Source organism: Gasterosteus aculeatus, chromosome 21 (genome assembly GCF_964276395.1).
Source record: "Gasterosteus aculeatus chromosome 21, fGasAcu3.hap1.1, whole genome shotgun sequence".
NCBI lineage: Eukaryota > Metazoa > Chordata > Actinopteri > Perciformes > Gasterosteidae > Gasterosteus > Gasterosteus aculeatus.
This window is the reverse complement of record NC_135708.1, coordinates 9,921,300-9,948,205: the sequence shown is the minus strand read 5'-3', so window position 1 is coordinate 9,948,205 and position 26,906 is coordinate 9,921,300. Positions and strand designations below refer to the sequence as shown.

Sequence of the window (26,906 nt, the reverse complement as noted above, 5' to 3'; positions counted from 1 at the left end):
CGGTCGATAGCCCATGTGACAAGAACAGGCCAGTAAGGTCATTCAAAATGTAAAAAAAATACATGAGTTCATGTGCTCAGTTCTTTAACAAAAGAAGTGTGATGTGGAAACTTACAACTTACAACTTTTTTACAGGACAAGGCAGGAAGTGAAGTTAACCCACGGACACGAGGGGCAGGAAACTACAAAGTAACACAGGAAATAAACCCAAACGGTGACAGCTTGGACGTTTGGCACCATGGGTTGCAGTACTTGTTGGGTTCATTGGACTCATCTGTACTGGTGTTTTTATTTGGTCAGTGCCGCTAAACGCTTCCGGATTCATCCACTCAAAAACAGATCATTCAAAGGTAAAGTGTTCTTTGTTGTGTTCCTCATGGTTCCTTACGTGGTTATGAAATTGAAGCTGCGAACAGCGATGAACCGGCCTTCGCGTACTTTGAAGACAAAACAATGTCAAAGTCAGAGAGCGCAATGACATAAAACGTTGTTAAAATACAAACGACACCTCTCTGTAACTGTAGTGGACCATAGATGACAACCAGTTACAACCCTAATTTACCATCATTTTACCAATACGCAGTCTCACTTCAGCCGCACATTAAAACCAATTTGCAGACCGGTTCCGTATTGGTAAAATAAGGTTTTGTCATGGTCTGCGCTGTGCTCCTCCCCCTGATTGACCAGCGCAGCTAGAATTCATTGAGTAATCAGGCTGCAGGCCTGATATTCCCCAGCACTTCACCCATTTCTTGCCAGATCGTCAGTTCACAAACCCGGAACTTACGGTACGGCGAAAACACCCAGCAATCCTTGACCCCGTTATTAACATTTTTCATCAGCCTCAGGTTCTCTGCCCCTCTGGATTCCCTGCACCAGCATTGTGGACTAACCTGCTGCCCCCTGCCGACCATCCCTCCAGCTCACCACTTTTCACCTCCCAGTTTTTTTATAGTAAAGACTGTTGAACCTTTTCTGCTCCGTGTTCTGCTCTTGGGTCCAGCACCACAAGCAACATGTTTAGCTAACGAGCTATTGAACCAGAACAGTTGCGCTGCAACATTTTACAAAACATATTTTTTTGTTTTTTAGAAGAGGTGATGTCTTCAATCAAGAGCAACAATTGAAGTGACGGGGTTACTCGAGTATTCTACATTTAAACACTTAATTAAAGCTAAACAATGACTCTTGATAATTCTTGATGTGTACTACATAAAACATTTTACTGTTTAAAAAAATTATTAAAAAGCTACAAGCAACACCTGTCACTCATCCTGTCATTAAAATGCATCGTGTGGAGATGTTTTCGTCGAGAGTCATTGATTTGAGTTTATCCTTGAAACATACTTATTTGCATAAAGTAATCCCAGTATTATAAAAGCTTTGATTTTGTTTTAATTTGAATCACTGAAGTAATTTGTGGAGATTTTTTTGGCTATACTGAAAACCTGCAAAACATGAATCCAAAGCACAGGTGCATGTACATGTTTTAACTTGTAACTAGAACACAAATGTTCACAGCAGACTGTCCAATGAGGTAATAAATACAACAATACAATAAGCATATTATGCAGAGTTAGTCAAAATCCAGAACCAATGTAAAAAATATCAGAAACTATCCAGAATGATTCAACCATAAAGACGGACACAGAAAAAAGAGAAGCACACAGACAAGTGAGACTTGTCAGGTCCGGTTACGTAATCACACAACACACACAGGACAGGAAGTGAAGTATATATAGGTGAGCACCAAAATAAAACTACTACATAACCAAAAAACTGACAATATTGAGTATGTCCACTAAGCTTTTATTAAAGACCTTTTTCAATAATAAAAAAATCGTATCAACTTATCAGATTTAAAAATGTAAAATAGGTCCACATAAATAAAGTTATTTCTGCATGTAATCAAGGAGAGAAGATATTCATCAGATTCTTCCTTTCTTCAATTAAAAGTATTTTATTTATTCATTGGCTGATGACGGTTGTATTTTTTCAGAGTTTTGTAGTGGTTTAATTACAATACAAGTTTATGAATAATTGTTTTATTTGCCATTTGCAGGAACACCAGCAGTGACATTTCGATCCACCTCCCAGATACTCCTCCTTCCTCTCACAGACCTGTGACTTCTGCATTGAACTTGTCAGACAGCAAACCGCACTGAAGAAGAAACACTCACTCAATGTAAGTTAATGTCACCTTCAATCCATCATTTTATCAGCACTTAGCAAAACCTAGAAAACTGTATTTTTTTATTGAAATATAGTTACATGAGATTTCATTCTAATTAGTCAGAATTTGAAAGATTTTAATAGATATTAGAGATGAAGAGGAAGTAGAAACGATAAATGAGGAAATGTTTTGGCGGGGTAAGTCATTTATTTAAAGTTTAAATTATAACAACACAATAAAAGTGTGTGAGGTTCATCAGTCCTGTAATGCAGAGCAACAGAGACTCAGAGTTATTCACAGTGACTAAACTCCAGTCACTGACTGTTAATGCTACATTATTATTATTGTGATGTGTGTGATACATAAAGATGATATAGACTCACGGATATGAGCAGTTAAGGGGAGAACTCTGCTAAAACAAAGACCTGCACTTGATCTAATTGTCCCTCTGTTATGGACGTGGGCTTCTTTGGTAAGAGGGAGACATTCATAGTTTTATTCTCATCCAACACTCAGAGTCGTACTCGTCCACAGACTTGTGAGCTGTGGTCTCTTCACACACAGGAACTTGTGGTTGCACACAGCATGTTGGACGCTTCCTAGAACACTGATGTTGTGTTTGTGAATCAGGTGGTGAGTGTCATGGCCGACCAGTCTGTTAGGATGGTGACAGCCATCGTGTTGCACAGTGTCTTCTTCCTCTCAGGTGAGCTTCATCTTCACTCACTTGTGTTTCACTTCCATCATTTACTGTTTGGAAAATATCATTTCAACCTAAATTCATGTGAATGTTACAATCTGTGTTTTCCTGCTGAGCTCTTTTATCACGGAGACAAAAGTGACGTAGTTATTTGGAGACAGAGACGGGTTTGGTCCCACTGGGCTCGGCCTTGTGGGGGAAAGTTGTAAAACCAAAAAGATGAATCAACACAAAAACTGTTGAGGGAAAAAAGAACACAACGCAAAACATTACTGCTGAAGTATATTTCTCTTTGTGTTCATTGTCATTGTTATTGTCATTTTAATCACAACTGTTTATCATTAGTTTGTTTCACAGGTTCTTCTGCTGCTTGTTCTGAGGTTTCAGCTCTATTTATCACTGCACCAAAAGAGATGGAAGCACTGAGTGGATCTTGTTTGCAAATTCCATGTAACTTCAGCGCTAAATCAGAAGAGGAATTCAACAGCGCAACAACAACATTTGGAGTGTGGATCAAAATTGACTCTCGCTTTGGCCGTTATCCAAATAATGTGATTTTCAACAGTAGTGGGACAGTTACCACATATCCGATGAATTTTAATGGAAACTTGAGTCAGAAAAACTGCTCCACTTTATTTTCCAGTTTAAACACAACATACACAGACACATACTACTTCAGGGTTGAGAACTGGCCATTTCTAGCAACAGCTGCTTGTGATCCTCTTCAAATAACAGTTAACGGTAAGAGACTTTGGTTTTTCATGAAACAATATATGATGCTATTAGTCAGAATGAAAGTAGAAGCAAGTAGAAGACAACTTTTAATGTGAAAATAAATATCTACACCAACACATCAGCATCGACACAGGAATGAAATGTTTACACTTGCTGGATATGAATGGATTTTTATGTTCACTACTATTAATAATCCCATGAGAAAGCTGCCTGTACGAGACGACCTTTGCATTTAACGCCTGAAAAAGGGGAAGACTCAAAAGTTCCTCTTTTCTGACTAAATACCATCAGCGCTTTGACAACGTTAATAGTGATAGTTAACATTTTATTTTCCCTACAGAGGGTCACAAGTTAAATCTGAGGGGTCATGAGGTGATTTGTGGGAAAGGAGAAAAAGGTTTGCTTCATTATGAAGTAGTGGAATTAATTAAATGAAGCCATGTGAGAAGTTCAGAGGGGTAAATGTTGGGAACAACTCAGAAACATCAGAAAAAAACACTAGAAGGTCACAGAACACAAAGAACACATTATTTAATCAACAAAAAAGAATAATATTAATATATAATATAATACTATATTTTGCCTTCAAACATTGAAAAGTACTTTCATCATAGACTGTAGACTCAAGAAAAAAAGTCTTGTTCTTTTTTTCAGTGTACAATCTGTGTTTGATTTGAAACCACAGATTCTCCCCCAAAGCCCAGGATTGAGATCTCAGGTGATCTGAAAGAGAAGGAGTCTGTCTCTATAAGCTGCTCAGCTTCCACTCCCTGTCCACACTCTCCTCCTCAACTCACCTGGAACCTCCAACCAGACTCTCACCACATGATGGAGGAAAACACAGATGGAACCTTCACAACTAGAATCCAGAAGAGCATCACTCTGTCACATGAACATGATGGATTCATCATCAACTGTTCTGCCAGATATCCTGTGAATGAAGGAAAAGATGTAAAGACGTCAGAGGAGAGAAAGACTCTCAGTGTTTCATGTGAGTGTTTGTTCTTTGATCCTGTCAGCATACGATAATTTATGTGTTCACAAAATGTCAGCTGCATAAAGTTTTAATGTCACATTTTCCTCAGATGCTCCCAAGGACACCTCAGTGTCCATCAGTCCATCAGGTCGGGTGTCAGCAGGTAGCCGGGTGAACCTGACCTGCTCCAGCAGAGCCAAACCTCCTGTGAGCAACTTCACCTGGTTCAAGACCAGCAGAGATGCACCAATCAAAGTATCTGAAGGAGACTTTTACAGCTTCAATGTCACTGATGGAGGAGTTTATTACTGTGTGGCCACCAATCAGCTTGGTGATCAAACATCATCAGAGATCCATCTGACTATAGGAGGTAACTAATAAAGGTACTTCAGCAATCAATATTGTTACATTCCCATAGTGTCTTCATTTAGTCACTGTTGTTTTTTTCATCTTGTCTTGAGGTGGAGTTGATTATCTACTATTGGGTGCAGTTCTTGGAGGAATCATTGGGATCATCGTACTCATCGGCCTGGTTGTCTTCGTTTGGTCAGTAGCATCATTAAAGAATGTGTCTCCAATGAAATGTGCTCTTTTTTTGGTATTCTGTGTATTAGACCCAACATTTTGTCTTACAGGCGTTTGAAGTCTCCACATCCAACTGCACATCAGAGTCAGGTGAGAACACACCAAACAACACAGTGTGGTTTTGTAATTATTTGGAAGCAAGCGGCTTTCACAATCCCTTCCTGTTTGCTTCATTTATTCTTTTATACAGAATCACACCGTTGAAGAGACAGTGACAACAGAAGAAGGAGACGTCCACTATGGAGAGATTAACTTCTCGAGGCTCGGACCTGGACCGTCCTCGGTCTTGGAGCAGGACGGTGGACAGCAGGAGGACACGCTGTATGCGCAGATCAGGCACGCGCACAGATAGACCCCTAATGGTGCTGAAGCACCTGCCCTTTTGCCCTGCTGGAGCCCAATTTTTTCTTCATTTATCAATATTTAAGAATAAGAATTACTCTCTCTGTCATCAACCCCCCCAAATGTGTTTTGATATTTGACGTGGCATTTATTTGAGTTATCGTGGAAATTTCGCTCACAAGCTCTGGAAAAAAAGATGCTTTTTACAAATATAACACGCTTCATCTGTCAGTTTATGTGGAAAAGGAATCGTGAGAAAATGTAACGAATGCAACGCATCCAATACAAAATCCTTCTCCTCACTCACAAAGCCCTCCATAATCAGGCCCCCTTCCTCACCGACCTGCTCCACCATCACCTTCCATCCCGTCGGCTCCGTTCTTCTGCCGCCAACCTCCTGTCCATCCCCCTCAGGACCAAGCACCAAACATGGGGTGACAGAGCCTTCTCCATCGCTGCCCCCTCCCTCTGCAACGCTCTCCCCAAACTCAAAACACAAATCAAAACCCACCTCTTCAGAACTGCTTTTAATGTATGAGTATGTGTTGTGTGTGCGTTTTCTCTTTGCTGGGTTTTATTATTTATTATTATTATCTTCACCGTTCACGGCCCAGGTAGTTTTAGCAATGATTTTATACTTTAGACACACTGAGGTTTGTGTTTATCAAATTAGTACAAACAAAAGTCCCACAGCTCTAAATAGAGGAGTATTCTAAAGACAGTGCTGTTCATATATCATCATGTGCTATTATAAGATTTTAAATGTTTTTATGTTTATCTTATGTGATGTAATATCAGTAGTATTCATTATTATCCACTTTGTGTTTGTGCCGCCTCAGTTTTTTCTCACATCAGAGACATTTAGATCCAGGTTTCTAGGCTACAGGATCATATCAGATGTGCTGTTTTGTATTTATAAAAATTAAAGAACTTTAAAGTGGCTTAAAGTGATTTTTCTTTTTCTAAGTGAGTCTACTAACATTTGTAGTAATAGTATAAAAACAAAAATTACAAAACTGGCCAGTAGTTTATAGTGTTAAATGTGTAAATGCAACCTTTAAATAGATATGTTCAATGTTTTAGTCTCCTGGGACATCTGTTGGCCAAAACATAGTGAATAAATGTGTTTATTAATGTTCTTTAAATCCACAAGTGCTCATGTCAGTACAAAAATGGCACTTAAAAACTTTAAACAAAGAGAAAAAAAAAGCCGGAGAACTCGGAGGGAACCCACGCCGACACGGGGAGGACATGCAGACAGAAAGGCCACAGGGCAGATTCAAGTGCTGACCGCCACACCATTTTACCACTGTAGACTAAAAGACAAGTTATTTGACTTTTTTACCCCTGTAAACAGAACCTTCACTATAAAGTATTAGGTGTTAGTACTTGACGCATGTTCTCATGGATGTTAACACTGGGGCTTTTAAAAAGTCATAATAATTAGGGCTTCAGCCTCAACCGGTTGGGAAAGTTTTAAGAACTGCAGTTCTCTCAGACGTCAACCTGCCTGATGTAAGACAGGGGACGGAAACCACAAGGTCTCACTCAAGCAGAACTGATGAAACACTTACTGGTTCCCCAAATGCTGCAATGTGTTACTTAAACCCAGCAAACCTCCGCTAACGACTTTTTTGCGCACCAGTTTTGCAATATTTCTAGCGCCATTTGGAAAGCAACTGTATAGAAATCAATCAATTAATCAATCAATCAAGAGTAAAGATGCACAGATCCTGTGTGCTCTTTAAAATAACTTTAAAAAAGAAATTCCCACCTTGGAGCGGCATTTGTTAGCTATTTTCTGTAGTTCATTATATTTACACATTACATTATACAAAATAGTATTATGAAGGATAACACAATCACCCTTTTCAACAAATCAATTCCGTTTTGCTGACGTACCGACCTCATCCTCCGGGTTTTGTATGATGTCGTGCAACTGAATGAATGCAAAATATTAAACTTTTTGATTTTATAAACGGCAACTATAGAATAAATAGAAAAGATAAAACAAACAGTTAATCTGTTTTTTAATACAATCAAAAACAGGGAAACAAAAGTTAATTGAAAAATCGTTGGCCATAATGTCACCAATAATGCCATCGAACCCAGTGTCAGTGATTTCACTCCTCTGCACAGATGCTAATTAGTAATGTGAGTGGACAGGCATCATTGAGTGTTAACTACTTGGCGATGATGTATTCATGGGACCGGGTCAGTTGATGTTGTTTTAGTGTGTTCACAGTTATATTTCAGAGGTATCCATGTAAAAAAATAAAAATAAAAACATAATTATTTTGGCAAGCAGCGTTTTTCTATTTGTTGTTTCAATATGCATAATACTTCATTACCACCCACTTGCTTAGCTGTTCTTTCAAATGGTCACTTTGGATTCCTTGTCTACTGCATAGGACAATAATCAACATATAAAAACATTGTTGAGGGATACAAATTCTCCATAAAAACGTGGACACTGGGACAAAGGTACAAGGACACATGAATATTATTCCTTTATGCGCAGTGTGTATGTAGTGTGACTGAGGACTTGCATGGCTTTACTTACCTCACAGGCAGATGTTATTTGAATTAAAGGATTTTCTAAACCGAGTAGAAACCAAGCCGCATAGAACATTTTTCTAACAAGATATTTGAACATATGCTTTTTTCACTTATATCAACATTAGTTCACTTTCTTAAAAAAAAAAAAGTCACATTAAATTGCCATTTACATTAAAAATATATAAAGTAAAATATGTAACAACCCATTGCAAAAATGGTCATGAAGAAACCAGCTGTTGCTCAACAGATTAGTCCCGGAAAGGTTGTTGTCGCTGAGGCAACGTCATACATGAGCCACAGCAACAGTCTGAAAACAACCATCCTGCATAATGTTCAATACTGCATAAATAAATCAACCGATTCAAGGATATGGAGAAAATGTTGTACCAATGTACCAATAGAAACCAATATTTCATTCAAGCAGATCATTTTCAATTTGAGCTGACACGGCTCTACACACGCCTGACTTTATTCCCCCATGTTCATGTGGAGACGTTTATGTTATACGAGTATATTCTCAGGATTAAAAAAATGTTAGGCGAAAGTGAAATATTATATATGTTAAGGTCTATGGGTTAAGGCGCAGATAAGCTATCTTTTAATAGTTTCTAGCATTAGCGAACAATATTCATACACTGAGAACAAAGGAGAAGTACCTTTATACGTTTTTTTTTTTTAAAGGGGAGAGTACATTCGGTCTTCGTAGACACTTCTATAAGTCTGTATTTAATGACCTTAATTGCAACTATTAAGGCTGAAATCCACCAAAGTGCATGGTGCATGATCTATAATTTAAGTAGAATGTCATTGTCCATCAACTCCTTTGGTTAATTCCAAAAAACAATATTATCTCGATAAGCCACAGTTTGTAATAAATAATCTCTAAAATGTTTGTTTTTTTTGTAGGCGAGACGTTGGAATTCAATGCATTAGCAATAGATGAATTCCATTTTATATTTAAAAAAGCATCCAAATGGAAATAAGACCTTGCATGAGGAGTGTTCATACGTTTGAACAGCAGGGGCAGATCTTTTAAAAGAGCAAAAGTGTTTTGTATTCCTGTATTTCCAGGAAAGAGTAGGCTCACTTAAATGTGGTAAATTACATTTTTGTTGATGTTTGGAAATGCACTTGCAACAAAATTCTCCTTCAAACCTGTGACCTCATAAAAACTGTGCACCCTTCATTTGTCACTGACCGCACATGGAATTAAAAGTTTGGAAGGCAAGCTTTCTTTTATGGTTAGCAAATTCAACCAATGTCCAACTGTGAATCAACTACATGTTTTTACATGGTTTCTTCATATAGTAAAGAGGCAACACAAACTATAGTACAACCTCTGTGCTCTCTTGGAAACCCTGGAAACAGCTTGTGATTAATATTGTGATATTCCACTTCAAAGACTGAGTAGTACAACGTCCTTATTAAGCAAATCTCACATCACGTGTTTGTGTTTGTATTGACATTTGATGGCTTGGATTAGGATTCATGTGACAACATGACTACTAGCAGGCTGTGGGAAGAGAAGTACTGTGTATTTAACCTGAACAGTGCCTAATGGTTTCATTCAGTTAGTAAATAGCCATCACAGTCTTTACCCACAATATAGTAACGTGAATTCATATTCCACAAAAAAAAACTCTCTGTGGTTTGGTGTGCATAGCATGTATACTGAAAGCATGACTCTCTGCTTCATAACAGAACTTAGTGTCACATACTGTTAGTTATATCTTGGGCCTCCACCCATTTATGAACTGCATGAGCTTCTTTAACTGCAGTTTACTCAGCTTGAAGTCCTCTGACAAAATCTCCTCAGTGAGCTGCAGGAGCAAATTCCCATCGATCTTCTCAGACACAAAAAGGGAAACAACGTCTTCCGGCAGGCCAATGAATCTTAGAGATTTGGACACCTCCTCAATCGAAAGGCCGGCCAGACTGGACGGGGGCTGCCACGGCGCGGTGGGGGGCGAAGGGGGAGTTAATGAGTCCTTGGTGCCGCGCTCATGTGGAGTAAGTGGGACACCGGAGGCTTCCCGCTCGCTGTCACAGATGGCGTCGCACAGTAAATCTGCGCTCTTCTGCGCGGCGTTGGACTTGGGTGTCCTCGGGGGTAAGCTGGGGCAAGAGAGGCTCTGCTTGGTGTTAGATTCTTCTATCGGCTTGTTCCGATACATTTCGGCATTGTAACTTGAGGATTTGGCGCAGAACTGATTCAGGGGCGCTTTCTGCGACCTGAAGTCCTCGATGCCGTGCACGCGCTCTCGGCTATCAAAGTCAACCAGGCTGGTCGTACAGGTCTTTGTGGATCTTTTCCTGGGGTAACTGTAGTAACTGCGGCCGCTGGCTGGTTGAAATTCCTCCATGCTGTGCGACTGTCCTGCACTGAAATGATTTGGCCAAGACAACCTGGAGGACATCCCCTCCGAAGGCAGGCTGCCACTGGGCAACGGAGCGCTGGGCTCAGTGCTGTCGGACCTCACCCAGTTACAAGGGTAGCACACTTTAAGCTCCGCCTCCTCCGGCTCAGATGCTCCACTACTGATGAAAAAGGTATCAGATTAATGTGTGGTATGGGAGCGACTTTAAATACACACAAGTTGATCGTATTTCAGCTGAGATTTCAACTAAAAACGTGACATTTTACATCTGTTACTGGGTAAAGAAAACAATGTGGGCTAAAGACAAATATTTTAAAATATTAAAAAGGATCTTGAGGGACCTTCAAGGAGAAGTTGAATAAAATAAATTAAAACAATACAAAATTGTTCTCCAGAAATATCAAATGCCCTGTGTTTTTTATTCGTATTTTTAATTTGGGTGTAATTGATGTCAAATGCTTGGGCGGAGACGTTGCCCATTCTTACATGTTATGGAGACCTGAGGAGTAGTAGGAGAGAGTCGGACTTGGAGACCGAGTCTCCTGCTGCTGTGCTTTGGACAGGATGGGCACAGAGGGCATCTGCTTTAAACTTCTTGGAGGAATCGGTGGGGCGTTCAAAAGACGGCATTCTTCTTTCACCTAAAAAGGAAATGAACCGACTTTGAAACTGAAAGCAAATTCAAAAGACTTTTTTCTGTGAACCTGAAGAGAGCAGACGACAGGCTGCACATACTCAGCAATTTAACCGCCTGTAGAGTGGAAAAATACTTGATTTTTAATTATATTTTTTTGAATGACTTCTTTAAAAAAAAAAGAGGCATTTTTTATAGTTGTACTGTAATCTAAACAAATTGTCTCGGTTCCAATTCGAACAAAGAAGCTACTGTTGTCTTAACTGCACTTTCCGTTACCACAGCAACGCTGGGAATCACTGAATCAGTCTAAGGATTTACTGAGGATTTCAACCTTAAATAGGAGAGATTATACTTACAGCTTCAGACTTGGGTGGAACCGGTGGTGGAGTAAGAGACACATCTAAACTGGGTGTTGCACCCATAGGACAAGTCACTTGGTAAGACAGCGCTGCTGTAGTACCGCCGCCACTGTTGGTGCCTCGAGTCCCCTCGCCTGCAGACGGTTTGGCGGTCTGACTCCTCAGATGATCCAACCACAGCTCCTCATAGGGAACGTCTGACCTGTTCTGGGTGGGCTGTTGGCTTGGGCTGTCCATCGGTTCGGGGGAAAAGTGTTCACTTTCTCCTGCGTCTGCAGGGATGCTGTCAGAGGGGAGAAGAGCCCAATCCCCGCACAGCGTCATGCAGCCCTGCAAATTGACCTCGCTGTTACCGTGCAGGTTGCTGCCGTACACACACACAGACAGTCGGTGGAAGGACTGGGTGAGCTCATCCCGGGCGTAGGTTAAGGAGCTGGGAATCTGCATGTGGTTGAGACAACCGCTGGAGCTGCCGCTGCCCCCGCTGCAGCTGCCGTTGCCTTTCTTGGGGCTCTTCCCGTCATCGTTCCAGTCGGTCCGCACGTCCCGGACGGCGCGAGAATAGTCGTCGATGTCAAACTGCTCCTGGCAGAAGGAGAACCAGCGATGCACCATGGTGTCGAGCCACAACTCTCCTTGCAGCAGCTCTTCTGGAATAATAACTCTGGGCATTGCCAAGTGAAAGGGAAAGTGGACGGGGATAATTTTGTTGCTTCGCAGAACGCAGCACACAACCACAGTCTTTGTCTGAATGTTGACCAATTTGTAGCGATGACCCTCCCGGATGAGGTGGAGGTCATGCTGGTTGCGGGGTGGACTGCTGGGTACTGTGACGTTGACAGGGAGGCGGGTTTTCTCCACGATGTTCCTGATGATGTGCTCGCCGTCCTGCATCTGAAGCTCCAGCGGACTGCAGGTGCTGAACCGGCCTTTGCACTGGAAAGGCAGGCTGATGCTCTCGTTGGTGCGATGGTTCATGCAGATCAAGCAGGGCATCTTGCCTCGACCGATCTTGCTGATGGAGTTTAGCTTCCCGAACCTCTTAAAAATTGTGTTGAACCTAGACTTTTCTTTGGAAGTCTTGGCGTATAGGATCTCCGCCTGGCCCATTAATGTCAGTTCATCACCGGTGCTTAGTGTTATGTTGTAAACTTCAGTATCTTCATTGCATTCCCCTGAAGCCATCTGTGAAAAGACAGGATAAGTACTGAAGAAATGAAGGTGAGCTAACCCCAACCCTTTTTAATGAAGAAGTACATTATGTTACCCCAATAAGAAATGGCTGTATATATTCTGTAACTCATTTATGCAAAACAAACAAATTAGTTTAATTATGCACTGGGTCATTTGCCGCTTATCAAATGTGAGTTTGTCAGTTTGAAGTATATTACATAGTATCCATCCATCCATTGTCAAACCGCTTATCCTGCACACAGGGTCGCGGGGGGCCTGGAGTCCATCCCAGCCAACTTCGGGCGATAGACAGGGTACACCCTGGATTGGTCGCCAGCCAATCGCAGGGCTACACAGAGACATACAATCATTCACACTCACATTCACACATCTACGGGCAATTTAAAGTCCCCAATTAACCTGATCCCCAGAGCATGTCTTTGGACTGTGGGAGGAAGCCGGAGAACCCGGAGAGAACCCACGCAGACACGCGGAGAACATGCAGACTCCACACAGAAAGGCCACTGGGCGGAATCGAACCCAGGACCTTCTTGCTGTGAGGCAACAGTGCTAACCACCACGCCACCGTGCCGCCCTGCATTACATAGTATGATTAGTCCAAATTGTTATTAACGATACAGAATCCAGAACCAATGATAATAATCCCTATAAAAAATGTGACTTACCTTAACATTGAAGATGATTTCTTCCATGACGTATACCCTTTCAGGGAATGCTTTGGCCACCTCCTCCACGCTGTTGAAGTACTGCACAGGCTCCTTGACATCTCTGTCCTGCTCCAGTAACTTAAACTGACCTGAAGCAAGAGACGAGTATTCAATGCAAATCACGGGATCAAGCAGAGATACTGTGTTTCAGTGCAAGTATCAATAAAACGATTAAAAGAGTAAAGCTTCACATTGTGCCATTATGATACACCAAAAATGTCTTCTGTATTTTTTAGAGCCGTGGGATAAAGCTCAAATACATCAATAATTATTAGAGCAGCCCCCCGATTCAAACCCCAAGTTATCCGTTGAAGCGTAATGCGTTTTTTATTTGTTTTGTTACGTCAAGAGCATTGAGCATCCTTGCAGATGTAGCTCACCTTCATAGTGTACTGGTATCTCTATTTTGGGGCCGATGACATAGTGACCCTCTTCCAGACTGTGAGCAGTAATAGTCGTCCACTGACGACAGGAATGAATTAAAAGGTAGTCGTTGTCTCTGAGCCCTTCAACCAACTGGCCTGGAGGAATGAAAGCAACAGGGAGAACACACCCGTTAAATACATATTGAAACGCAAGGTATTGCAGAGAAAACACCAAATACTACATCGCTAAACATAACTGTCAGAGCAACGTCTGATGTACTCAACGGCCCATTTGCACTATTAGAATCTCAACTTTCATGAAAACACATTGTCATTAGTTAGTAAAACGATAGAATATAAAGTATGATGCTGTAAGATACTGGTGGTTTAGGGATTATTGATGTTGTAAAATATCTAATCATTGTGTTTCAGCAATTGTATGAATTGGCCGGATTAGTGTGAGTGATTGCAGAAACAAATGATTATCCCACACAATGAAGTCAGTATCCTGGGGAATGTCATGATTACTCTCTTTTTTAATACCGCTTGTGAGCCTCGCAGGCTGCTCTGCTCAGACACTCAGATCCCATCCTCCGTGGACGATGGCAAACGCATCAATGTGACAGAAACAGTGTATGCAGCGTCAATTTATCCACCATGAGTTGTCATGTATGTCTGATTATTTATTTTAAAAGGAATCACAGGTGCCTTTACAGTTAAATTGGATAAACATTTTTTCAAGCAGTTTCACAACTATCAGCCTTCAGTTTCCTTAATACGACGTCCCTGACTTTAAGTGCTATTCAAACCGTCGTTGGATTAAATGTGACTTTACCGGCTAAGAAGTGAGGGAAGGTGGAATGACACCGAGCAAACAGGATTATTTGCTGAGATTCCCACGACAGATGAGTGTCGAAATGCAGTGACGCAACCCTAATGGTTTCAAAAAAGTCCATCTTTTATGCGAACTTGACACTTTCGTTGGATATTAATAGTATATACTGACAAAATCAGCTGCTAAAAGTTGGCTTGGTTAGTTTGTAAGTTAAGTCTATCTTAGCTGCTAAGTAGCAGTTTAGTAGCTAGCACAAGAAAACTTTCAATAGAGCAAGTTACTAACCGTTATCCAACTTGGCAATTTGAGGCAACCTATAACTACTGACAAGTTGATCTAATGGCAAAGACGTGGTGCTCCATGTAACTTCTTTTAAATTGTTGTACAACATTGTTCCAAGGTCCATTTTGCTAGCTTGAGTTAGCCAACTGTGGAGCTAGCTGACAATGTGTAAACACGGTCACAAAGGGCTACACGGAGCTAGCCCGACGGCGCGTACGCGCGCCATCTACGCGCTCACGTTTTGCAGGTTGCTTATCAATTGTTGCATATTTCTCTCCGCGTTTGCCTTCGTATCATTGGGGTCCGTGGTCTCATTGTGTAGCAGAGACATGTTCTTTTTCAGCTCGCAGGGACTGCATCAGGGAAACTGCTCCAAAGTTAACCCGGTGAATAACGGAAATCCGGTTTTGTTCTTAAAAAGCAAAATAAAAGCATAATTTACATTGGAAAAGTTTGACCATGCAATTCCAATTTGCATACCACTATCTGTGTACTAATAATGACACTCAAATATGTGTATATATATGTGTATATATATATATATATATATATATATATATATATATATATATATATATATATATATATATATACACATATCACAACAGCCATTGGGCCTTCAAATGTGGTGGTGGCGCAGGTGCAGATATACCAACTGTGACACTTCGCACTTCATCGCACTTCCTGAGCCAGCAAGTACAAATCACAAGAGCTTCCCTTATTGGGTTCACAGCTCAGTGCACTTCAGACCAGCAACATGTCCTTTGTGGACACTTTGCGCCAGTGGGACAATGCTGTAACTTGCGTTGACAGACAGGATTTGACCGAGGCTCTCAGAATTTTTCTGGCCATCCAGGAGCCAAACTCCAAAATCTATTTTGACATTGGCTGTCTCCATCTTCTTAACAATGACCTGGATGCTGCTGAAAAGGTATGTCTGACATGTTGAAACGCATGGTGAAATATTCAAACAATAATCAAGTTTGTTTACTTAAAAGAGTTTTGTCAAGTTTGTATGCAGCTGATGAACCTGAAATATATTTGGAGTCGGAAAATACGAGTCACCGAGAAAGAAGAAGTGAAGTTTACCGTTTCTCTTTTCTTCGAGAGGAAGTTACTGTGTTTTCTTGTTGTTTCACAGGCGTTTGATTGCAGCATAGGCAAGGATGAACATCTGGCTGTTGCCTTCTTTCAGAGAGGAATGACGTTTTACAGAAAGCAGAGGCAAGTCGTCTATAGTTCAAAGAATACATAACCTAGTATGCTTAAAGTTCATAAAACATTTAACTTTCAGCCACTACTCTTAGTCTTTTAAATTCTAGTTAAAAAAAAAATATATATATATATATATATATATATATATATATATATATATATATATATATATATATATATATTATCCGTGGTCCATTGCACAAAATAAATGAATAAAAAGCGTTTTTATTTTCAAAGGTATGAGGAGAGTTTAGCTGATTTCCAGCATGCCTTCAAAGCTCTAAGAGGCAACCAACTGATCGATTACAAAGCACTGGGTCTCAGATACAAACTATTTGCATGTGAGGTAAGCATTCAGAAGCATCCAATTCCTTTCAAATGTTCTTGTGAAGCATCATTATTATGTAATGTAGACTATTCTTCTTTATGCGGACTACTACTGTCAAGCACTACGCATGTAGTACTACAGTACATTTGTTTTTTGATCTGCCCCCCATGGCAAATTTTAATGTTAAAAACCAATGTTTCCAAATCAGTTTGAGTCTGTTTTTGTTTGACACTGTTGCCATTCTTCAAAGTACAGTTTTACACACTTTCGCTCCTGAATGACGCACGGTTTGAAGATGGCTATTGAATTAAAACAGTGACAGGCATCTAACACGATATCGATGTTTCCTTCCACAGGTTCTCCTCAATGTGGCTCTGTGTGAGGCTCATCTGGGTAAATGGGAAAAAGCCCACGAAAACCTTGTGAAGGCTCTTGACTACAAGATTGATACCAAGCTCAATATTATCGACAGAGCTCTGGATTCTGCACTGGTCAGTTGACATACAATAAATAATAATAATACAATACTCCTCACCCGTTTCAAGATCGTGGGATTTGAGCTACTAAGATATTTTGTTCAGTTATTCAATATATCTAAATGTGAGCACATTTATGGCAACAAATGATATGCAATCAGCTGTCAGGTAGGTTAGTTAAGGTAAAAGCAAATGGGTTAATTAACTTTCTTAGTGAGATGGCAACTTTTCAGAGCAAAGTGATGCCCACAAATCAGGCTTTTTAAAGAAGCTTTGCTTCACATTCTCATGCCAGTGAACAATTAATAATAGCAAGCCTATATCATCAAGTGTATTTGCAAATGATTGTACATTTTATCAGTTAACATTTGCATTGCTCAAATGGATGCTCTCTTCAGAATTTTCTATTAAAAAAAATACTTGACAAATATAATATCTGTTGCAACGCATTGTCACAAACAGAAACAGAAACTTTTCAAACCAGTCGAGTTCCCATCAAAGGTGCTATTCAAACCGAATAGGCACTATGTCGCTGAGCTGGAGAAGAAGGACTACCTTGGCAAAGCAAAGGTAATACTGCAATAGTGAGTTTGTACTACATTATGCACATTTAATGCAACAACAGCTGCATTAAACGTCACCTGAGTTCAGCTGGTCTTATTCACTGAAACTTATATCACTTAAAACAATAACTGTTTTCCAAAGACAACCTACGTTTCTTGTCCAACCTTCAGGTTGTTGCCTCGGTTGTTCCTCAGGATGCCTTCTCTGGATTTGCTCCCTTACAACCACAGGTGAAATAAGACAAAGACTATAAAATAATTGGGTTACTATCAGCTCATTGTGTAACAGTGTGTACAGCTCTACTGACGCTGTGTTTCTGTTTACATCTGACAGGTTGAAGAAAGTCCAACTTACCCGAAAGAACGCGAGGTTCTGAGGTACAACAATCCTCGTTGAAGCCCTAAAAACGCAATGCTCTCCGAGGACACATATTTGAAATATGTTAATTCATTTTTAGATTCAAAGATATTACTTGTTTACAATTGCTCGATTCGAACGTTGTTGCAGGAAAAAAAAGATTACTGTATTGCATGTGTGCAAAATGAAAAAAATGTGTTTTTAATGTGGAGAACAAATAAAAAAGTTAAACAGCATCAGCAAACATATGAAATGTTATGTTTTGATAAGAGTAACATGTTCAATCACTGTGTAGAACTGTACCATATGTAGCCCTCATGACTAGTGTGCAGGCACGATTCCATGTCTTCTCAGGGCTTTGGAAGGACAACCCCACACCGTCCTGTACGAGTTTGTTCCTGAGACCAGCGACGAGCTGGCTGTGGTGCCGGGAAATATTGTGTTTGTACTGCAGAAAGGTGCTGACAACTGGGCGTCCGTGGTCTTCAACGAAAGAGTAAGGCCACGTTGTGCAATGTCTCGCTTAAGACCCCCAGTCTGCATTAATCATGTGACTTTCAATTCAGAGTCGTAATCATTATCATGTCAATTATAGAGGGGACTTGTTCCTTACAACTACCTTGAACGTTTGGAGATCTCCTTGGCTTCCAAACAGAATGCGGTGAGAAATGTTCTTGTTCTGTAGATAACTTCTTAGTGTTTTAAAAGCGTACTCAAGCAGTTTGCTCTGAGACTTTAACATGTTTCTTAAATCCATTATCAGTCTTATTTTACTTCTCTCAGCATACTCTGCAGTTAACTATACGCCATTACATCTGTATCTACTTTCTTCTTTGAATGGCATTATTTGGATGGTATCAATCAGGGGCAGGGAAGATCTCAGCCTCCAAGTAAAGAACCACCCACCAGACCTGAGAGGAAACCAGGTAAACTCATCTGACACATGGATTTAGCAAACTGTAGTAACGATGGGCACCATTCTCTGATTGGTGCTGAATATCAGAACCCTCATCCGACTCCTCTCTGTGTTTAAGGTCTCACTCCCAGTGGTAAAGCCAGTGGAGACACCCAACAAAAGGTAAGCCGAATGAAATATTTCAAATGTCCAGACCTGCCCACGATCCGCCTGTAAACGATGAGGCAACGTGGAAAGTATTAGAGGGGTTTTTGTTGAATAAATACCATCGATGTGCCCTTTCACTAATGCCAGGATGAACAGTCTACCAACAACTTGTGCATTGTCAAAGTCTGCTTCACATTCAACTTTGCTGTATCAGTACCACCTGGATGTACCTACGCAATACTGGTTGAGAAAATCAGTAAAAAGCTCAATCTGCCGTCTACTTCAATCACTTTGAGGTAAAGTGCCTGGATAAAAAAAAAGAAGATTCTTACGGTTAATTTTTATTACTGACTAAATTGCAAAATGTAATCTTTTTCATTTTTAGTTTAACCTCTGAGGCGACGGAAGAGAGTATAATCACTCCCAGCACAGAAATGGAAGGTGTGTGGCGTCGTGCCACTGGTCTACGCATCACCTTGTGGTGCAACACCAAAGAGGTCAGTGAGTGTGTTGCATGTTGGCCTCACGGTGCTTCTGAAAAGTACATTTTTGTTCCAATATATTGTAGTGTACAAGTGTTTTATTTTCTGTGTTATATTATACAATACTATAGCTTTCTTTACTCATTCAGGGGAAGTTACACTTATTATGAAGCAAGTTCAAAACAAGATTTGGTTTTCCACTTGAGTTACGAAACACTCAATGATTATTTATCTGGAATTTGTGTTTCCAGCAAACTGATGGAAATCCAAAAAGCGAGACACTTCACTTTGTGGCACTTCATTCCTACGAGTCATCAAGCCCAGAGGATCTCAACTTTCATCAAGGCGAGACAGTCACATTCCTCTCTAGAGGTGAGACTCTGGTCTTTTGCCATATAGAGCCTAAATATTTAACAAATACAGTGATTCTAATTCAGAATTTCTCATTTCTCTTTAGTTAACCAGGAATGGCTGGAAGGGGAATGTAATGGTAAAACTGGTATATTTCCTGCATCCTTTGTGGAAGAACTACCTGTCGATGGCAGGACAATGAAATAAATCCATATAAACACAAACTAGAGCCAGTTTAGTGGCCAAAGCTAAAGGGGGTCAGGATCCCCCCAACAAAACCATTTAAGAATAATTTTCATCATGAATACATTTGGACATATGTGGCATGTTGTCATTATAGGTTAAATATCAGGATTCAGTAACGCAATACAGACAAAAAAGCTGGTAATGGTTTTATGAAAACATATTTATCTTTTTAAACTTCCAGTAATTAAAAACAATATCCATCATGCCTGCAGATATGATTAAATAATCCGTTACATCCTCGTGGCTGTCAGGTAAATGTCATGGAGACGTGCCTTCCTCTTCATAGGCAATAGCTATTCCTCTCCTGCCCTCTACTGCCTTCACCACAGGCGTCTCTCCCAACTTCTTCTCTAAGCCGCGCCAGCTTCGTTCCGACAGAAAAGATGCTGAGAAAAGAGAAAACCGAATGTGTTGAGTTTCATTTCAAAATGACTGTATGTGTAAAGCATTCCACAATAAACATAGATTTATGGAATTAATTTGAACAGTGTCTTTGTGCAACTTTGAGCGCCTCATACCAGCGGAGTTCGTGTTGGCGACCGTCAGCGCCTGGTTCCTGAGGACCACGGAGGAGCCGAATGAAGACACTTCGGGCTCGCTGCTCAACAGATTCTGGCTTCGCAAAGCTCCTGTTATTAAAGACACGTCAGTCTCGTCGTCGTCCTCCTGCCGATCGGCCAGAGGAACATGGCTTTGTCCACCTGGTCAAAGTTAGGCATAAAAAGAGTTAATTTGATGTAGAAAGATACTTCTGTGGCCTTCAATGCAGTATGCACGCGCGCCCTGGTCCAACCTGGCAGGAGATGTCGAAAGTCTGTGACGTATTCCTCTGACCACTCCCTCTTCTTGTTGCAGGCTACCTCCATCTCAAATGGCGTTACTACGGGTTTGTAGAACTCACTCGAGTCCAGCAGGGAGTTCTCGGGACACGCAATTAACACAAAAATGTCAATTTCAAGGAAGTTTGCTAGTTTTGGCACGTTCAGCTTCCCCATGGCAAACACGTAGCTCTTCTTGCCAGCTCCTCGGATGGTCTCCTTCAACTGCTGGATGATGCTGAGGTAGTCGGCCACTCCGAGGGTGCCGACTAGGATGCCAACCACACTGGCATCTTTGGCCCTTTCTATGGCGTAATATCGCTTCATCAGAGCGCGGTTGATACTCACTGACTCTGTCCTAGCTGTCGTTTTAATGGGGTCAAAGGAGCAAAATGAGCAGCGATTCCATGTCATCATGAAGTTTCTCAGCGTCGCTCCCTCTTTGCCTACGTAGAACATTCTGTAATCGGTGATGCTTAAACCTTCTTTCAAGGTGAACCGCCTTCCAAACTGATAAACAACCTGGCTGTCGTCTGACAAACTGGTGTCGTCATGTTGTCTCTTGGTCCGACCGTGACTGTAACAATGCTCTCCTTCGACCACTAGTTCTGAAATGATAATGTTTGGATAATCTGGCAGCAGGAGGGTCAGAAGATCATCTGAAAGATAAAAACACTTATTCAGTCAGTTACAGTTTTTGTACCTTCACTCAAGTTGTGGTTAATATGTCTTAACTGGAATGATTATTTCTGAGGGACAGCTTACTTATAGCATGAACGTAGTTGACATCATAGAGGATGACAACGTGACTCTGGGTGTCCGGGTGGAGGTCTCTGAAGGCAGCGCTGCACTTCTCCAGATCCAACGCTCTGCGCTCAAAGACGTACATCAGTGGCAGCCTCTTAGACGGGCTGAGGCAAGCGCTGCCGTAGTGCACGATGCAGTTGGCTCTGACGTGTTCTGCAGCCACCTCGTCCACACAGCAACTGCTCAAGGGAATCAAACACCGCTATCATTGCATTTCACTTTTAGAAAGAATGTGCAAAAATGTCTTATTCAAAATCACAGTAGCGTTCAACAAGCCGCAGTACTAAGTCATATTATCATGCATGTTGATAAACAGATCAACATAACAGAATCAGGTACTCCAGTAAAGGAACAACTGGCCGCAACACCGTGCAGACAATACATCACACCAAGTAAGACTTTTCTCAGCTAAACCGGGTGAGTTACCTGCCGTAGGATGTGTCTCCCAAAATGAACGGCTTGGCATTACTGTTGCTCTCAATCTCCACTGCTACTGCAACGGAATCCACCAGCAGCTCATCGGGAAACTGCAGTGCAACCTGTGGACATAATCCATTTTACACATCTGGCATTTCTGCAGGAGATCGACCCTTAGCGGTTGAACCCTTGTGAACAAGTATTTACATTTTTTTAAACAACAATTGGGTGGCTTTTAAAATACAGACCAGCGTTAATATGCAGTTACGGGAGTAAACGTAAAAAATGTGAATCCTCACCCTTTCAAATTGATGCTCATTGATGAAGTCACAAGTCTTTCTGATCTGATACAACTCTTCAAGTTCTCCCTGAGGAGCGTTGATCTTCCCCGTCACGTGTACCACGCGCTGAATCACGTTTTCCGAGCTGCTGCTGAACGCGTCACTCATCGTGGGACCGGAAACATCCCTGTAACGTAAACAAGAAGCCACCGCGCATCGTATCAGAGGCAGATGCGAAACAGGGATACTGTTAACGGAAGCTTTAGTGAAAGTAAACGTTAACCTTGAACAGAAAGAGAAACGTCACGATTATGTTTGACGCTACTCAACCCAAAATACCTGTCGCAACATTGATGACGTTACATTTGAGAATAGCTCGATAAAATAAAATGTTAATGCAAACCGCTTTACGACATTGTCAAGAAGAAATCGTATCAAATGTACACGGAGCATCCATTAACTTGTTAACTGTTACTTCGGGCTGGCCTGCTAGCTTAGCCGCTAACTTAACTGGTCTGCGTTTAAAATGAGTGACCTCAATCAGCTTTAACAACTTACCTTTAACACACGGACATGTAAACTTATAATTCAATATATGTTGGGTAGTTGCTGGCAGATAGACGCTTATTTGACAGCGACACACGTGTCCGGCGGTGAGAGACAACATTAACGAGGTCCACTGGGACAAATACTTCCGGTTCATACATTTTTCAAAATAAGAGCTAGAATTCACAACACAAAATGATCGGTTAGTTTTCCTGGCATTACTTACCTAAAAAACACGAATTTATATCCTCGACACACCCCTAACCTAATCAGAAAACTATTACAATATATTTCCTGATCACTGAGTTCACACAAGTCACATTTGTTGCAACATTATGTATTATGAATATGATCAAAATCAATTAAAACATAGATTAATCAGTGTGTGTTTACAGAGCCCTTACAGTCATTTCCAGTTCCCAACAGCCCCATTAAATAGATCTTTACACAACATTATCAAAGGAGACACTTAATTTGTTGGCAAAAGGTATATATTTATTCACAATTTAATTCAAATAACAAATTACATTAATCTCATTAAATATTTCTGAGACCAAAGTCTAACAATAGATACAAGTTAAATATTTGCGGTAATATAGCCAAAGTGGTTGTGAGTCACTGTAACCCATTTTTTTCTGATCTTCCCTGAACAGCGTGATATATACTGTACATACAAAATAAATACATTTTTCAAATGTAACTTCAGTTTAAAAAATGTTTTTTTTGAGTTAAAAAAAATAAAATTGGAATATTTATTTTAATTCTATTCATCAGATCCATTCTGGCAGCCCTAAAATAACCATGGTACAGTTATCCCTCCTGAGGGTATAAAATAATGAGTGATATATGTTCTACTTCTGAGAAAAGATTGGAAAGATGAATGGTAACCATCTGACATAAAACTGGTCTCTAATTATTGTTAGATTCAGTAAATTTAAAAGTTTAAAATCATAATCATAGTCCTGCTTACATCCAAACACGATAGAAACCCAACACCACCGTGAGACAGGTGAAGACTGAACCTAAAAGAGGAAGAAAGCATATGTCATCATCATTCTTCTATTCGAATAAGTAACTCACAGTAACTTGCTTTATTTTTATCCTGTCAAAAGGTTTGTAGCTACGACTAAACAGTTAGTCCTTACGGTTAAGCCTCAAATTTAAGCACCTTATTTGATTGAAAACGTTTTAAATGAATAACGATTCTTGTTAAAATATAGGTACCTAGATCAATCCACATAAGGGCTGTTTTATTATTGAATTATGTGACAGCCCATGCTCTTAGTGCTATGATCTCCGATTACACATAACAATGCACAATGTCCTACCTGCGAGGTATTTTATAGTGTCCAGTTTATGAGATTCTAACATGGTTTTCAAACCGGCCACTTCTGTGTCTATTTTTAGGTTGGTCTGACTTAAATGACGATCTTGGTCTGCTGTCTGAAAAAAGGAGAGCATTACAGATAAGACATAAACGTTAAAGATCAGATCAAAGATCTAGCAGGTATCAGGGCTCGCTTAAGTTAGCGGCTAAGAAAGTGTAAGGAGGGAGTAGTGCAGAACTACAAACCATTTCCAGAATCTCAGCTCGCCTTTCCAGAAGCATCTTATCATGCCCTACTTTCTGAAAATTATAAACAGTGTTTAATTTAGAAGAGAAATAGAAAGTCGAAAGACCCTCCACGGATATCCAACTGATCATTTAATGAAACACTTACTAATTCTCTTGCACGGTTTTTCTCCAAATTCATGTCCATAATAGCATGAGAGCGAACTTTATTCATGACATCCTGCAAGGTGGCATTGGAGAGACACAAAGGAAAGTCATTTCTAAATGTAAAATTAAAATAAATGAAATTTCTACATTCCAACCTGCATATGAAGTGATTTGAGTGAATCAGAATGACCACTTACAATCAGTGTGACCTTGATCTCAGATAGCTGGATCTTGAGTTTCTGGAATAAAAAGGTAGATATCAAACATTATTTCGCAAAATAGAATAACATACATACAAACAGAGTGCAGTACACAGAGTGATTCATGCAAGAGTAACTTACATTTATTCATATTCTTGTTATTGTGCTTTATAGATTTTTTAAATTTAATTCAGATTATCAATTTGACCATTAAATTGTCCAACTTAAATATATATCTATTATATTCACAGGGACAGTGTAACCATTAACTTTTGGAAAAGGCTTAGGTCAGCTGATATATACCCACTTACCTCATTTTCTGCCAGTAAAGCAGTGAACTCGCTCTTCTCCAGGATTACCATGTCCTTCTTCACCGATGCTATTTGAGACATCAAGCGCTGCAACATGATCTCCTGGGAAAAAAAGAAAAATGTCTCTTGATTTATTTCATTTGCCTCCTCTGTCTACATTCCACACTCAATCTCACTGAGGTGGAAGTACTAAGTTACACTAATGGTTTCTCTTTAAGTAACAAGCAGACCTCCTGATAATGGAAAGGATTCCCAAACTTTACTGCATCCCATTCAGATATTGATAATATAAAAATAAAATACTGATTTGATCATTTCAACTATGAATGTCTCCACAAAAAGCTTCATATTTGGAACCTCCTGGAGTTTAGTGGAGGTTTTCAATAAAAATACAGAAATGTTATTTTAATGTGTGACATATTGATTCTGATCAATGCAGTTATTTGAAAGGAGGGAATAAGAAACCTCTATGCAGGCGCTGCTACTATGTTGCAACATACTACATACTCAAATATTAAATTAAATGTATTTTGAGTTAATAAACGAATTGTGGAAGATAAACAAAATGGCACGATGTCGGGGGAGAATCCACCACACAGAGCTTACACAAACAAACAGGTGGTACTTGCTGTATTTACATTAAAGGTAAAAAACAAACCTCCCCTACAGTCCTACCTGCTGCACTTTGGTTACCATGTCATTATAGATGACGTTCATGTTGGAGTTTGTCATTCTCACCAGCACTTCAACCATCACCTCAGCTTGTGGAGTCGTGAAGCCTGTTTAACCAAAGTGTGTATTCACAAGGAAAGTCAAGAGCGTTTTTTTTTTTTTTGGGACGAATAGGAGTAATATTGTGACAATTTTTAAGCGACAAATGAAGCCAAACCATTTTCCTCAAAAATCCGCACAACTGCATGGGTATCAAAAAACAGCTTCCCACTATCAGACTTTGGTACATCAGCTTTCAGATACTGGGGGGCTTTCACAGAGGTACTCAGCGCTGAAATAAAAGATATGATAATGGGATTATACAAGACGTAACAGCAAAATTGTAGAAATATTACCTTCCATTTACTTGCATGCATTGTACACTGTATGTCCCTGCATATTTTAACACAACCATTTTATTTAACCATATTATTATTATACAAGTTTCTTAGTTGGTGCAATCAGCCGCTCCCATTGATCCATTAATTATATCCAAAGAGGACTTTTATTTGGACACTCAAATAAGAAAATCGCCATGAAATGACATGGACAGTGGCGCCTATGAGCGAGTTTAGAGTGGAGTTAATGGACGGTTAGGATCAGCTACGTTTACACCTTTGGCAAAGAGACCAAACTAATCTAGTTACCTCTTGTGGGCATCTGTGTCACTGCAGAAATATTCCTAATCTTCCCTTCTGCTCGCCTCCAAAGCGCTTTGTCAAAATTCCTCAAAGGCGGAATGACGATGCGGCGGACACACGGTGATTTGTTGACAGCGGACAAGCCCGACATGTTTGGAGAAACGGTCGCTGTCACAAAGCTGGAAGATCTATTTGGATTAAAAGAAAGGTCACACCGCCTCTGTGGGAGTTTGACACGCAAAGGTTTGAGTCGTGAGTGGCACTGTTTCAGCCCCATGTTGGAGGCTCGTGTTAATCCAGCTCCACTTCCGCCTGTGAACACAGCGAGCAATCCGCCGAAACTTTTCACCTGGTTCCGTCACGTAGGAATTCCCTTGACTTTCCCACTTCCGGTCACACACTTCAAAATAAAGCTGGTGCGTGTGATAAATGGCGTTACTTGGATGTTTTTGTATTGGCTTGAAGATATTAAATTGTGTCAGAATAAAACTGAAACACTAGTTGAAATGTGATTTGGCTCTTAATTATCCTTTTAACTTGTTTTC

The 26,906-nt window shown here is 40.3% G+C and overlaps 5 protein-coding genes across 9 annotated transcripts; 2 read left to right on the top strand and 3 right to left on the bottom strand.

Moving 5' to 3' along the window:
- Positions 1-2,080: 2,080 nt before the first annotated feature.
- Positions 2,081-6,452, top strand: LOC120811714 (sialoadhesin-like). Of its 2 annotated transcripts, none has more exons than XM_078095627.1 (8): positions 2,081-2,185; positions 2,804-2,879; positions 3,231-3,614; positions 4,294-4,599; positions 4,694-4,954; positions 5,046-5,130; positions 5,220-5,259; positions 5,360-6,452. In XM_078095627.1, the coding sequence occupies exons 2-8, from the start codon at positions 2,816-2,818 to the stop codon at positions 5,519-5,521; spliced, it is 1,302 nt and encodes a 433-aa protein (XP_077951753.1). In that variant the 5' UTR covers positions 2,081-2,185; positions 2,804-2,815; the 3' UTR covers positions 5,522-6,452. The 2 variants fall into 2 exon arrangements, with proteins under 2 accessions (XP_077951753.1, XP_077951752.1); XM_078095626.1 differs by having other exon boundaries at positions 3,219-3,614.
- Positions 6,453-7,524: 1,072 nt separating this feature from the next.
- On the bottom strand, positions 7,525-15,240 carry garem (GRB2 associated, regulator of MAPK1). 4 transcript variants are annotated; one of them, XM_040167523.2, is made up of 6 exons: positions 15,066-15,240; positions 13,726-13,866; positions 13,304-13,434; positions 11,442-12,629; positions 10,935-11,089; positions 7,525-10,608 (listed from the first exon to the last, which is right to left on the bottom strand). In XM_040167523.2, the coding sequence occupies exons 3-6, from the start codon at positions 13,328-13,330 to the stop codon at positions 9,795-9,797; spliced, it is 2,184 nt and encodes a 727-aa protein (XP_040023457.2). In that variant the 5' UTR covers positions 13,331-13,434; positions 13,726-13,866; positions 15,066-15,240; the 3' UTR covers positions 7,525-9,794. The 4 variants fall into 4 exon arrangements, with proteins under 4 accessions (XP_040023457.2, XP_040023455.2, XP_040023456.2 ...); XM_040167521.2 differs by having other exon boundaries at positions 14,831-15,227; XM_040167522.2 differs by having other exon boundaries at positions 7,525-10,605; positions 14,831-15,227.
- Positions 15,241-15,435: 195 nt separating this feature from the next.
- On the top strand, positions 15,436-20,388 carry ncf2 (neutrophil cytosolic factor 2). The gene is made up of 15 exons (XM_040166937.2): positions 15,436-15,758; positions 15,969-16,051; positions 16,280-16,388; positions 16,727-16,861; positions 17,309-17,416; positions 17,581-17,640; positions 17,744-17,787; positions 18,122-18,263; positions 18,363-18,428; positions 18,633-18,693; positions 18,802-18,845; positions 18,978-19,126; positions 19,216-19,327; positions 19,564-19,684; positions 19,770-20,388. Exons 1-15 carry the CDS (start codon positions 15,585-15,587, stop codon positions 19,868-19,870), a joined length of 1,509 nt encoding a protein of 502 aa, XP_040022871.2. The 5' UTR covers positions 15,436-15,584; the 3' UTR covers positions 19,871-20,388.
- dph2 (diphthamide biosynthesis 2) lies at positions 19,955-22,984 on the bottom strand. The gene is made up of 7 exons (XM_040166938.2): positions 22,791-22,984; positions 22,251-22,419; positions 21,961-22,073; positions 21,493-21,713; positions 20,703-21,386; positions 20,428-20,610; positions 19,955-20,295 (listed from the first exon to the last, which is right to left on the bottom strand). Exons 2-7 carry the CDS (start codon positions 22,398-22,400, stop codon positions 20,168-20,170), a joined length of 1,479 nt encoding a protein of 492 aa, XP_040022872.2. The 5' UTR covers positions 22,401-22,419; positions 22,791-22,984; the 3' UTR covers positions 19,955-20,167.
- A 267-nt stretch (positions 22,985-23,251) lies between these two features.
- On the bottom strand, positions 23,252-26,862 carry mcur1 (mitochondrial calcium uniporter regulator 1). The gene is made up of 9 exons (XM_040166939.2): positions 26,368-26,862; positions 25,899-26,012; positions 25,685-25,788; positions 25,010-25,111; positions 24,696-24,737; positions 24,500-24,571; positions 24,352-24,405; positions 24,107-24,221; positions 23,252-23,800 (listed from the first exon to the last, which is right to left on the bottom strand). Exons 1-9 carry the CDS (start codon positions 26,636-26,638, stop codon positions 23,745-23,747), a joined length of 930 nt encoding a protein of 309 aa, XP_040022873.2. The 5' UTR covers positions 26,639-26,862; the 3' UTR covers positions 23,252-23,744.
- Between the last annotated feature and the right edge of the window lie 44 nt (positions 26,863-26,906).